The sequence below is a fragment of the Sminthopsis crassicaudata genome, chromosome 3 (assembly GCF_048593235.1).
Source record: "Sminthopsis crassicaudata isolate SCR6 chromosome 3, ASM4859323v1, whole genome shotgun sequence".
In the NCBI taxonomy this organism is placed as follows: Eukaryota; Metazoa; Chordata; class Mammalia; order Dasyuromorphia; family Dasyuridae; genus Sminthopsis; species Sminthopsis crassicaudata.
In genome coordinates, this window is record NC_133619.1 from 334,602,319 (window position 1) to 334,616,860 (window position 14,542).

Consider the following 14,542-nt stretch of genomic DNA (forward strand, 5'->3'; position numbering starts at 1 on the left):
CTTTGTAATTGTTACTTTTGGATCTAAAATATGATTTGTCAGTATTATATAACGATCTTTTTTGGCATATATGCTGAATAAATCAGTGATTTACAATATTCAATTGTACTATTACTGATTATGTATTTGAATCATTTATACATTACTCAAATCTCTTTATAACTAAGATGCCCTTTCTAATTATAGCTAAATATTGGGTACAGTAAGTACTTACAGGGACATTAACTGCATACTGCAGCCCTTGAGGAAGCCTGTCTTGTGTCTCCATCTCATCATCATTTTTCACTGTCTCCTCATGGACCATGAGTTCATCATGTGAAATCATCTCCTGTGGTCGCATTTCACTTTCTTGTAATACTTCATCTGCTGCAAGGATATCTTGATGTGGCAAACTCCGATCTTGAAGCACTGCTTCCTGTAGTTCTCCAGACACTGAAGATTGGTCAGATACTCCACCCATTACAACCATCGCCCTGGAAGACTGCATTTCGTCTATGCCGCCACATTTAAGAAATAATCCTTCCAATTTGTCTTCAATGTTCATGCTTAAGTGTAACTGCCTAAAAAGATCAAGTTTAGCAAACGGGCACATGAAATAAGTTTTACATGTCCATCTGATTAATGTTTATGTTTCAAAATGTCAAATGTACAAGCTATTAAGTTACCTCCTAGGAACAATCCATTCATGATTAAATTTAAAATATTTATACATGTAGCTCTGAACTGTCTATAATTTTAAAATTATATAATCTTAATCTATAATATAATCAGCTATGAAGGCAGCTAAAAAGCAAACAAGCTTTTCATCCCTAGTGTAAAGCTTAAATCTTGAATTGATTCACTAATGATAAACTTTATTCCATATCACAAATTCATCATGCTGAAAAAAAAAAAAAAAGAAACCCTACCAACTAATGGAGAAAAGCTTGAAGTCTAAATAACAGGTATATTTTTAGAATAAAAATTATTGTTCTCACAATTATATATCACTTGCCAGTAATAAACACTACTGCCAACAATATACTTTGATACAACCAAACTTATCCAAGTTGAAAACAGAAGTTTGGATATTGAAGGTTTATGGGTTTAATTCTATAACAATTTTTGTAAATCTCTATGCTTTAATGGATCAATCCATTTCACTGACGTGAATATGATATTAATATTTATAATATATATGAACATAATTTTGATAATATATTATTATTAAAATAAGGAATCACCTATCATTTAAGATTCATTATTTACATATGTTCAGAAAGATTAAATTTAGTTTTAAATCAAGGACCTAACTTTGGTTTCTTTGAATGGATATTTAACTTTCCACTGGTATTCAATCTAATAACAGGTTATCATAATGTCAAAAAGAAGTTCAATTAAAGGTCAAAGCATAATTATTAATACTTTATTCTTCTGTTTTGTCATCAACAGACAATGATATAAACACAAAAAAGTAAATCCAAGAATAAATTAGAAAAGGGAAGGGAAAAGTTCAAATAAGCACAGAACCAGGTTGCCTAGTCCTGAGTGTAAAAAAAAAAAAATTACAAAAACAATTACAAAATTGTTCAACTATGTCTCTATTTAGCTTGCTATTCCCCCAAATTATTAAATAAAAGCTTCCATCGTGATTATAGATACTATTATATAAATTTATCTCCCAGTCATGATTTAAGAAGTAACACTAATAAAACATTTTCATTAACATTGTGAAAATTAAGGAGAAATCTTTACTTAACCGAACAAGCAATTCAAAAGTTATCTTTAGCAACAGACAGGCCATACAAAACAAAATTTTCTAATATTTCCTTTCTTTGTGACAAATAAAGAGATAGGGTTGGAGACTACCTCTATGATATGGGGACACTTTTGGATGAGGAAACATCCACTATCAATGCAAGTCAGAACCTTCATTCAATTTAAGGTTTATTGGCTAGAGCACTAAGAAATCAAGTAATTGCTCACAGTCCTATTTACCAGTTTGCGTTAGAGACAGGCCTTGAACTCAGGTCTTCCTGGTGCTGAGGCCAACTCTCTATCCACTATTTTGTAATGCCACTTCTATACTCACATGAACAAAGAAACAGAAATTCAATTCCATCTTGAAAAATCATAAGGTATAATAAAAACCCAAAATTAAAGCAACAAAATTTTAAGTTTTACAGTTAAATAAGCACTTTATCTTAAAGTAGGGTAAAATTTCATTTAACCAACATGACTTAGTGGATAGAAAGATGGCCTCACAACCAGAAAGACCTGGATTCAAGTTCTGCCTCTCACATAACAGTTGCTATATAACCCCTGTAAGTCTATCACTTAATTCTCAGTACTCTAGTCAATTACCAAGGATTATAAATTGCAGAGAAGCTATTAGCCTAGTTAAAAGAAATTTCCTCATCTGGGAGTTCCCTCTATCATGAAATCCCAGATCCAGTCTCTTTCTATCCCTAACCAATATTATGGGGAATGAGGTTTCCAACTAAATAAAGCTTAATCCTTTAAATGCTGAAATTTCAGCATTCATTTTTATCTTTTTTAAATGAAAACCTTTCCAAAATAAATTTTTCTACCTCTTATAAGAAATACAAGCTATTGCAACTTAAAAGAAACATTGTACAAATATTTGAGTCTACCCATTACCTCCATATGAAGCCCAAAATTGCTATTATTATATTGGGAGTGTTGAGTTTTTTAGAAAATCTATAAGGCTGCAAAATGGATTAAGGTAAAAGTTCTAAAAAACAGAAATTTCTCAGCAGAATGATCTTCAGTATATATATATATATATGTGTGTGTGTGTGTGTGTGTGTGTGTGTGTGTGTGTGTGTGTGTGTGTGTGTGTGTGTACACATATACACACACACATTCTGATAAAAAAAAAAAAAATTTTTTTTTGAGTTTTTTTTAAAAACTTCCCTTGTCATATAGCCTGAAATTCTACCACTCAGAAATCTATTTGCGGAGTAACAAGTATCCTTTAAAAATTCAAATACTGTTTAGTAAATTATGTCTTCCAGTCAGACATGCTTTAATGGGAATTATACTGCTTAATATCCTTTTTAATAAATCTGTACTGAGGAAGCAATAATTTTAATTATGGTGAAGAAATAATAGGTAAATTTTTTAGCAACTTAGGAGATTTGAACATATCTGTTTTGAGTACATACTAGAGGCTTGGAGCAATCTCTGATGGTATTAGACACTTAGAAACTTAAAAAATGTGAAAAGTATTGACTTATTTTAAATTTTTGACTTAGGTTAGCTTGAGTCTCAGACAAAGGGAAGGAAATTCCCTTTCACTTCCAATTAATTACATACAACTGAGGAATATACCTATTATCAGAGAAACCTTAATAACATTTCATTTAGAGGTAACTCAAACTTCTCTTTCCCCTTTCCTTGCTTAGTAGTAAACAAAAAAGAAGAAAAACTGAAGAAAAGTGCTAGAAAAAAGAAATATAGAGAATACAAACAGGAAAAAAAGCTGCATCTGGCAAATAGATCGTGGAAAGGGAAGCAAGACGAGTGAAATGTAAACCCCTTGAGAGGTGAACTATTGTTCTGTATCTGAAGAACAGTGCGTGGCACAGAGCAGGAACTTAATATATATTGAATGAATGAAGGCCAGCACTAATGGGAAAAAAATGCTATAAAGGGTACACTCTCATTTGGTCCAATTGTACTTTTTATTTACCATTGTTTCCCTCTCAGTTCCTGATATTCCAGTCCTCTCACCTTCTAGCTCTAAAAGAAAGAAAAATCTGATGTTCTTAAGAGCCTTAATAGTTAATAACAGTTAATAACAAGCATTTTTTGTTGTTTAGTCATATCCAAACTCTACGTGACCCCATTTGAGGTTTTCTTAGCAAAGGCACTGGAGTGGTTTGCCATTTTCTTCTCCAGCTCATTTCACAGATTCAGAAACTGAGGCAAACAGGGTTGTGACTTGTCCAGGGTCAAGCAGTTGTTGCTTGAGGTTGGAATTGAAACTTCCTACCTCCAGACCCAGTGCTCTATCCACTGTAGCACTTAGCTGCCCCACTGTATTAAGTATCAACTCTGTGCCCAGTGTTGTAGTAAGTAACAGGACAACAAGGCCAAAGCTAAGTATCCTTTGCTTTAAAGGAGCTTCTATTCAAAACAGGGCAAACAACATACATATGTAAGGATATGGGTATAGAACATATATAAATAAATACAAGATAACTTGAGAGATAGGCAGAGTGGAAAGGCAGGAACTGCTGAGTGATCCAGGCAGGGCTTCTTGCAGAGAGACACTTGGTACACTCAAATCCTAAATGAAACCAAAACCACCCAGATGTAGAGGCTAGAAAAGAAAGTTCCTTCCAGTCTTGGGAGGTAACCTGAACAAAGGACAGTGTTTCACATGGGAAGAATGAGAATACAGCCAACTTGATTGGACACTAGACTGCATGAAGGGCAGAAATGTGTAATAATAGTGAAAAGACAGAGGGGAACCAGGTCTTGAGAACTTTAAATGTCAAATAAAAGAATTTATATTTGATCCTGGAGGCAATTATAAGTAACAATAGGAGCTTTCTGATTAGTGAAATTACACCAGATTTGCACTTTAGGAAAAGCACTGGCAGCTTTGTGGAAGATAAGACTGAAGTAAGGAAGATAACTGAGGCAAAGAAACCAATGAGAAATACTACAATATTACAGGAAAGAGATGCTAAGGGCTTGAATTAGTCATACCATAACTATCCATATCAATCCCTATCCCTCAGAGATAAGAAGTCAAAATTTTCTTTGAAGCTTGGCTACTATTAGAAAAGCAGTGTGATTTTTAAGAAAGAATTATCTTTTTAAAGAGGTAAACAAAGACTCAGAAAAAACAATCAATGCATTGTTTTTATTGAATATTTTCCTCTTCTTCTTTTTAAAAAGTCTTTTATAAGAGATAGCTCTCTAGAGAGGAGGGGATATAAGACTAGAGAAAGTCTAGGTGATGTAAAAATAAAATATTAAAATCTTTTCTTTTTCCAAAACAAAAACAATTAAATAATATTAATCTAACACAATGGTAAGAATGATGACCTTCCTTAATCATCTATGTTTGGTTAATCCCATCAATCTCTAACCAAAGGAATTTCAGGAGGGTAGGAAGAATAAAAAAGTAATTCTTAAATTAAATCAGTTCAATTAATCCAAGTATGGGATGATCTTTCCTTGGGAAGGGAGAAGCGAAAAGAGCATTTGTAGCTCTAGTACCTCCCTGAATAGGAATGAAAGGAAGAAAAAAAAAGTTTTTCTAAGATCCCTTAGAAAATCCCTGGATCAATAACCCAGGGAGCCTACTGTTTAAAGCAGGGATCATTCAAAGATCCTGTATGACAGGTATAGCAAGTTCCAGACTGAAGAAGTCAATATAAGGCCAATAATGGAGCCTGAAGACTGACATGGTTTACAGTCAGCCACAGTACCTTTCCTTTGGAAACCAACTATACAACACTATGATGTATACCTTCCCAGCAAAATTTAGGATCCTTGAAGGATTGCTCCTTTTTTGGATTTGCTATTGCTAGCTACGAGTACAAAGTTTAAACAGTTTGTTGTTTTGTCATTTTTTCAGTTTGATCTGACTTCTTGACCCTGTATGCGTTTTCCTGGCAAAGATACTGGAATAATATAATTTCCTTCTCCAGCTCATTTTACCAATGAATTAGTGACTTGTCAGAGTCTCACAGGTAGTGTCTGAAGCCATGTCTAACATTCATGAACTCATGCCTTCCTGATTCTAGGCCTAGCACCTAGGACTTTGCTGTCATATATGAATTAACATTCTTGGCAATAATAACATTTGCTGAATTACATCAAATTAAAAGGTACTTTGGCCTATAAAGAAGAAACTGACTAGGGAAAAATAGTGGAAAAGGGAATTAAAAAATCTTCTCTCTCCTTCCCTATCCCTAAACTGTACTTTTCCTTAGCAAGAGTCAAGAAGATTCCTGGAAGAGTTTTTTTGTTTTTTTTTGTTTTTTTTTTTGTTTTTTTTGTTTTTTTTAAACTCCTCTCCCTCTACCAAGTTATGGACACACTTGATTTGGCCAGGTAAAGTTAATACCAATTACAGTCAATTATAGGAATTAACTATCATTAAGGTGTAATTAAGGGCAGCTAGGTAGTACAACGGATAGAGTTCCCAGCCTAGACTGGTCTCATTCATTTACTATAGTTGTGTGACTCTAGGGGCAAGCCTCTCAACCCTGTTTGCCTCAATTCCCTCATTCATAATATAAGCTGAAAACGAAAATGGCAAACCACTCCAAGATCTTCATTATGAAAAAAGGGTCACAAAGAATCAGACACAACTGAAAATGATTAAACAATACCATTATAAAATAACATCATAACAATTATGAATACAATTAAACATATAACTGATTAATTTTCTTTTAAGTTAAAATACCTACTACCCACTTTTGCTCAATTTTGAAGCATATATTGTATGTAACAACATGTAAGTATATTTACAACTTTTAAAATACAGAAGAAACAATGACTGTCAGCCACAACTCTGAGTCCCTCCCTTCAGTACTCAACACTCAATACCATTATCACTCAGAAACTTTATTCAATTCATTTGGATTAGGAGTTCTTAACCTGTAATCTTTGAACTTGTTTTCTAGAAGATTTTCATAATTATTTCAATATAATTAGTTTTTACTTTAAAATATTATTCTGAGAAGGTATAGGAACTTCATTAAGACTGCCAAAAGGATTCATGTCAAAAAAAAGTTAAGAACCCCTCATCTACATGCATCACCCTATCTAGACCTTGTTGTCAATTATCTACAAGACAGATAGATAGGTGAGATATATAGATAGGCAAGAGTTACCTACCAATTCTCCCTCCTTTTTCTAGGAGCTCAGCAATTAATTCATAGTCTTCCTCTTTACTCCAACTCCTGCTCATACTTAGTATATATACTGCTATTTCCCTAAACCTTATTTCTCAGTTCATCAATCTGATTCCATAATGTACATCTTCTATCACACAAAGCCATACATATCCTTGATGACTTCTTTATTTACAAGTATTTCAGCTCCAAGATACTAAACCATGACCACAGCCTTCTAGTCTTTCGTCTCTCCCTGTGTTTCATTTACCTCCTAAATTTATTCTCTATCTTCCCCATGACTCAACTCCATCCTCTTGTTTTTCCAAGACATCATGCCTGCTTTGGCCTCAATTTCTCCCCTTCAAAATTTTTACCTTCAGTTAATCAGTTTAATTTCAAAATTTCTAAACCTTAACCTTGAATTGAGTAATCCCAGCTTTCTCTGCTATTACCACCTGGTAGCCAGCTTTAAACTACTAAACGCAGTTTGCATTTACTACAAATTTGTTATCAAATTCCAATAGTGTCCTCATTACTCTGCTAATCCTTTTATTCTATCCCAGTGAGAGTCTTTACCAAGCCATAGTTCTAAACCTTTTTAGATTTTGATTTTTTAGGTTTAGGTTTTGGGTTTTCCCCCAAGTCACCAAAAGCAGACATGATCCCTTTCTCTCAGAAGACTTTGCTTCATACATACCTTATCTCTACTCAATTTCTCACTTCAGATCCCCTCAAAGTTACCACTTTTTTCTCTTCTTTTGCTCTCTTCTCAAAAATATAAGTATTTCTTTTTGCTAAGGCCAGTCCCTCTTCTTATTCCTTCAATCCTATCCATTCATCTCTCTTCTAGTTGAGTGCTCTTTCAAGTATTCCCTCTTGATATTCAACCTTTCCTTAGCCACCTAATTCCATCTCTGGCACCTTCCAAAAATAACTCCCATATTCCTAACAAAATATCACTTGATTTTATCACATCTCTTGAGTAAAGTATGTGTATGAAACCCATTTTTCATACCCAAACTCCTAGAAAGAGCTAAGGCATTTATTGCCTTAACTTCCTTCTATCAATCATTTCACAACTTCTTAAAATCTGGCTTCCATTGGAAATTTAGAGGATACCCATTATTTGGGGAATGGCTAAAACAAATTGTGGTATATGAATATAATGGAATACTATTGCTCTGTAAGAAATGATGAGCAGAGTTCAAGAAAATCTGGAAAGACTTATATGAACTGATTCTGAATGGAGTAGAACCAGGAAAACATTGGGCAACAACACTAATAATCCAACTATGATGAACTTAGCACTGCTCAGTAATATAGTGGCCCAAGACAATTCCAATAGACTTGTGATGGAAAATGTAATCCTCAACCTGACAAAGAACTATGGAGACTGATTGCAGATCACAGCATTGGATTTTCAACTTTTTTTCTTTTTCTTTTTTCTTTTGTTTTGACTTATTTCACATTGTGACTAATATGGAAATGTTTAAAATGATTGTATAACTATATCAGATTGCTTGCTGTCTTGGGGAGAGAGGGAGAAAAAATTCCAATAGATTTCTGATGGAGAGAGTCATCTGCATCCAGAGAGAACTAGGAGGACTCAATGTGGATCAAAACATAGTATTTTTTTTTTTTTTTTTTTTGTGCAGCATGATAAATGTGGAAATATGTTTTAGAAGAATCGCATGTGTTTAAGTTATATTGGATTATTTATAGTCTAGGCAAGAGGGAAGGTGCAGAGGGAAGGAGAAAATCTGGAACACAAGGTTTTGCTTGGGTAAATGTTGAAAACTATCTTTTCATGTATTTTGAAAAGTAAAATATTATAAAAATTACACCTAATAAATGTTGAAAACACTCTTTACATGTAACTGTAAGAAATAAAATACTATTAATTGGGGGGGCGGGGGGAAGCACAAATCTGGCTTCCAACACCATTATTCAACTGAAATTGTTTTAAAAGTCACCAACAATTCCTTAAATTGAAAAATCCAACAGATTTTTCTCATTCTTCATCCTTCTTCACCTTTTTCAATTATCTACGTGTGTTAAGCATTCCCTTCCAAGACAGCATCTCTTCCCTATGTTTACATGATACTGCTCTACTTCTCTTCCAACTGCCCAACTGTTTCTTCATCCTCAATGGATCACCATCCATGTTACAACCCATGTGAAGGATTCTGGATCCTAAGATCTTTTCTTTTCATCTCTCTATGCTTAGTAGCCTAATCACCTTCCAAGTATAAAACTATTCTGTCTATGGAAAAGATTCCCAATCTAAGTATCCAACACTTATCTAGCTACTAAACTCTAGTCTGCTTAACATTTCTATTTGGAGATCTCAACATCATATCAAATTTAACACATCTAAAAGAAAATTCCAATCTTCCAACTCAATCGACACCTCTAATTGTTCCAATTCCTTTGAGAATTATCCTTCTAATCATCCAAGTTCACAACTTCAAAATAATTCTAACTTCAGGCTCTCTTCCTTATTCCCCATATTCAATCAGTTACCAAGTAATAACAATTTTACATCCATAATATCATTCTCATCTGTTTTCTCTCCATTCATACAATCACCATTCTGGGTTAGGACCTCATCACCAATTCTCTCACTATTACAAGAACCTAATTCTCCCTTCTCCTCTTTCCAATTCAACATCTAAGCTGCTATGAAATTGATATTACTAAAGCACAGTTTAGATGATGGCATTCTCCCAATTCAAGAAGTTTCAGTGGATTCTCTACAGCAACCAGGATAAAACAAACTCCAACACTTTTAAAATTTCTTCACAATCTGGCTCCAACTTATCTCTGCAGACTGATTTCATATTACATTCTTTCAGAAACTCTATATTCCTGTCAAACTGACCTATATGCTTTTTTCCTTAAACAATATTAAATCTTTCTTTTCCATGCTGCTTTATAAATACCTAGATAAACAAATATGAAGTTTGTTCTGGCTCATCTCTCCAGGGTCTGAGATAAAGAAGTAAAAAAATATATAATGCTAGAACTTCTAATCTTTTCTAATAATTTTAATAGGTGGTTTTCCCTCTGTGCTTTCAACCTAGCAATGCTGTCACTTTGATCTGAACAAAGATTAACTTACCTGTAAGTTGAGTTTATTCTTTACACTAACAGATCTAGACAAATCTCAGATGTGCATTTTTACTACAAATCCTTTGTTCATATATTTTGTAAATTGTATGTAAATCCTGAGTGATATTTCAAACTATCCTGAGAGTAACACTGATTATGTTACCAGCAAGTAGAGAACAACAGTTTTACTTAATACTTAGAGCAACAGATGTTCAAAAATAACATGCAAGTACTAGAATCATAGCTGAAAAAATCGACCCAACTATTATTATCTTGGCAATCTACTGACAAACAACAATCCTAATTTATACAACATAAGATATGTTAATATTACAAGAATCCATGATTTTATCAATGTTGAATACTCCTGTCCTCATTCATATCTCAAAAAATAGTATTCATGAATTGTCACAACTGAAAAAACCATCACTTAAATCTAATGGAAATGAGCTGCTTTTAACAAGGGTACTTCCATGCAAGTCAGTAAAGCTGAATTCAGACTAGCCTATCTGAAACAATGTTATACATTATAATTAGCAAATTAGCTTAGCAAAGTAGGCCTTTCATCTACTGTATTCCAGTGGTATAAGCCTTCAAGAATTTAGAGTGGCCACTTTATCACAATTTTTGTGAATAGGTGAGTGTGACAATGTTTTTTGTTTTGTTTTGTTTTTGCAGAGGCAATTGGGGTTAAGTGACTTGCCCAGGGTCACACAGCCAGGAAGTGTTACATGTCTGAGGTCCTATTTGAATTCAGGTCCTCCTGATTTCAGAGCTGGTGCTCTATTCACTGTGCTACCTAGCTGCCCCAACAATGTTTTTTAAACTAAAATAAAAGAAAAGTTTAGAAGAGGGTAGTAAGAACAAGTAATTATTTACAAAATACAGTATCTCTTCTTCCTATGCATATAATATACTAAAAATCATAAAAGAACTCATATATGTCCTTTAATATAAATGTTCATGACTAAAGCCATCCCAAGAATTTAAATATCAATGTGACTCCATTTAGAGACATAGGAGAAAAATATCAAATTTTATGTTAGATTGCATTTAAATATAACCATAAGATCATTTAAGGAATGATTATACTATAAAGAATTATTAAAGGATTAAAGGTTCACAAATCATAAAAACATTAACAAGACATTAATCTTTGATTTTAAAAAAAAGCACAATTAAAATAGTAACTGTAAAACTCAAATAGTTTTAAGATTTTCACTCTTTCTTACTAGTACAATATTTACATAAAAACACGAAATTTTGAAAAACCAGTTTCTGATCATTCATTTTGACTAGATATTTACTACTCAATGGTTACCTTAACATTCTAGATGGTGCTAACTAGGGTTAGTGAAGAGAGATAAAATGAAATACCTAAAACATCACCTTTTTTAAAAATATTAAACTTAGATACATCTTGCGATATTTTACTTTGCAAATAGCTTACCTCTAGGCCCTCAGTTTCCTCATCTGTAAAATGAAAATAACAATACTTATATTACCTAGCTCAGAGAGTTATTGGAAGAAAAATGATTTGTAAACCTTCAAGTACTATATAAACAAGAACTACAAGTGAAATGTCTTTATTATACTTTATATCTGTCAATGTCTTGAGACTCAAGAATCATCTAAATCTGTGAGTCAATTTGAACTGAAAATCTTATACAAAAATGGAATTCTGAAAATTAATCCTTGTCTAAATTCTAAATAAATCACATGATATCTAATGCATACTACCTAGATAGTTTATCTTTGAACTATTCAAAATATGTGATATCTTGTGAAATGAGTTAACACTTAGCTCTATTACAAAAAACTTCTCCACTTATGTCTATATAAATTACTTCATACAAAGCATTTGTGTAAATAAAAAGTACAATGGTTTGGTCAGTTGGTATGAACTCCTAGTAATTTCCTCTGCCTTCTTGACATCAATCCTAGAAGTCTTTAGCCATTTAGCTAAGGTCAGTGAACCAGCATGGTCTGTTTCAAATACCAATTCTCTCTTATGAGTATGTACTCTTAGGCTAAATTATCACAGTACATTTTCAACTTTTTGTCCACAGCATTCAATTAGTACATACTCAAGCAATTATGGTTAATTTTGACATATCTAAAAGCAAAGAAATGGGAAGTTAAGCATAAATATTCATATACAGTCTCCTATGTGCCAAGTACTATGTGCTAAGAGCTTTTACAATTCTCTCATTTGGGACTCACAGCAACACTGCTTTAGGTGCTATATATATATATATATATATGTATGTGTGTGTGTGTGTGTGTGTGTGTGTGTATACACACACACACACATATATTTTTAAACTATATTAGATTGCTTGCTCTCTTGGGGAGAAGGGTAGAGTTTTACAAAAATGAATGTTGAAAACTGTCTTTACATATATTAAGAAAAATAACATACTATTTTTTAAAAAGTAGATGCTATAATTATTTTCATTTTACAGTTAAAGAAACTGAGGCAAACAGAAGTTAAGTAACTTGCTCCAGATCGCAGATTTAAACTCAGGTCTTCCTGACAAGCCCTCTACAGAACCACCACTGCCACTAGAAGTAGAGATTAGATAAACAAGGAATATCAAGCAATAGCTAGGAAGCTACAAGGAAGGAAGAGATAAGAGATAGAAAGGTATAGCTTAAACAACAGTGATGGCATTAGGAAGAAGAGTTCCTATAGCCATTAGCTACTTCAGGATGCCTACTCTTATATAAAAGACTACCTACGAATTGAGTTTTAAATCTTTATTTTCAAGTTGCAAACAACACATACATATTTCAAAAAGTGTATCTTTTGAATTAGACATTTTTGTTATCACATGATCAAATATATCAAGTATCTAAAATTGTACCAGTAATTATCCATTCTCCTCCCATCACCAAAAATTAAAAAGAAAAACTTCTCAGATAAATCATATTCTAAAGCTCTATAGATACTAGACAGAAGGGGAAAGAGGAGACAAGATAAAGTCTCTTTACCAAAAAAAAAAAAAAAAAAAAATCTACCATAGTTAAAATTTTCAACATTAAGTACAAGTGCAAATAACAAAAAAGGCTGTTAAAAGAAAAAAAAAAAAAAAAAACATTTTCTTAATCATAAAAAATAAAATGTTAAAATTACCTGAGACTATAGTAAAAAAAAAAAAAAAAAAAATTCAAGGAAGGGGATGCTGTAGAGTTGAAAATGAAATCATGATGGAATTCCCACCCTTTTCAGACTTGAGAAATCCTCTACACTTCTTTAATCACTTGTGCCATTCTATTCCTGGAAGAAAAAAAATATATATAAAAGTTTAAGCAATGTTATTATTATGGTTTTTAAAAAAATCTATAAGGACTCTGAAAAGGGAAATAAAATGTGCAACAAGAAAATTGGATTTACACACATATATTGTATCTAGGTTATACTGTAACACATTTAATATGTACGGGATTGCCTGTCATCTAGGGGAGGGAGTAGAGGTAGGGAGGGGAAAATTTGGAAAAATGAATACAAGGGATAATGTTATAAAAAAAAAAAATTTACTCATGCATATGTAGTCAAAAAAAATTTTTATAATTATAAAATTAATTTTAAAAATTAATTAAAAAAAAGAAAGAGAAAAAAAGGGGGGAAATAAAATGTATAAATACAATATAAAGAAATATTAGCAATATCCTAGAGAAGAATCCCTGGCATAGGGAATCAGAATAACCATACTTCTGATACCTAATAGGTCTTCATGACCAGAGGCAAGTTACAATCTTTGAATGATCCAGACTAAGAATATAAATTCATAGTTATTAAATTATATAGAGGGAGTTTCCTCTTGAGGAATTCCCACACATATGAAATCACATATGAAGTCCAAGACTAAAAAAAGAAAAGCAATGCTTAATAAGTCATAAGTATACTACTATAGAAGAAAAAAATAATTTGTATATATAAATTCAAATAACATACAAAATAAGTCATAAAAGAATCATAAAAGTAAAAAAAAAAAAAAAAAAAAGTAATTCATATTACCAGTGCTAGGTAAATCTTTATTAAGCTATTTTCTTTAATTCTGAATTCTGCTTGTAAGATATAGAAATCTGGAGGGGGAAAAAAAAAATCACTTAAAAAATTTTGATTAAATGATATTAAGAAACATTGAAAGAAGAAAGGAATAGTTATGAGACAACTTTTAAAGGCTCCTGTTTCTCATGTATGATTCATAATGTACAATAAAGAAGGTCACCATGATAGACCCTGAAAATAACAAGAGCTGCTAACAGACAAAATAGAAACTTATGGAAAGGGCTGTATGTCATTCACAGTTATACTCTTAGTACTCCTAGTTTATACTCTTGAATAAACATATCAGCAGGATATAAACTTTAAATAGAAAGGAATAAAAAATAGGAAGAGTTATATTATAATATGAGGAAGATTAGCAGATGTTCTTTATAAAGAACATATCTTGATAAAGATATATCATTAAAATGATAAAATCAAGATAGGCTCTTGGATTTAGGGATAGGATGGTATTTATTGAAAACAAGGCATTATTGAATATTGAAATGTATTA

At 32.3% G+C, this 14,542-nt stretch overlaps 1 protein-coding gene across 3 annotated transcripts in view; it reads right to left on the reverse strand.

Annotated features, from left to right (window-relative positions):
- Nucleotides 1–14,542, reverse strand: part of ZNF148 (zinc finger protein 148) — a 131,956-nt gene that overhangs the window by 81,572 nt on the left and 35,842 nt on the right. Inside the window, exons 3-5 of one of the 3 annotated variants that reach the window (XM_074301457.1) lie at nt 13,999–14,066; nt 13,114–13,257; nt 215–560 (exon numbers count right to left, since the gene is read on the reverse strand). In XM_074301457.1, coding sequence (XP_074157558.1) covers nt 215–544 — 330 coding nt within the window. In that variant the 5' untranslated portion in view covers nt 545–560; nt 13,114–13,257; nt 13,999–14,066. The remainder of the gene's footprint in view (nt 1–214; nt 561–13,113; nt 13,258–13,998; nt 14,067–14,542) is intronic. The other 2 variants (XM_074301458.1, XM_074301459.1) reach the window with 2 other exon arrangements.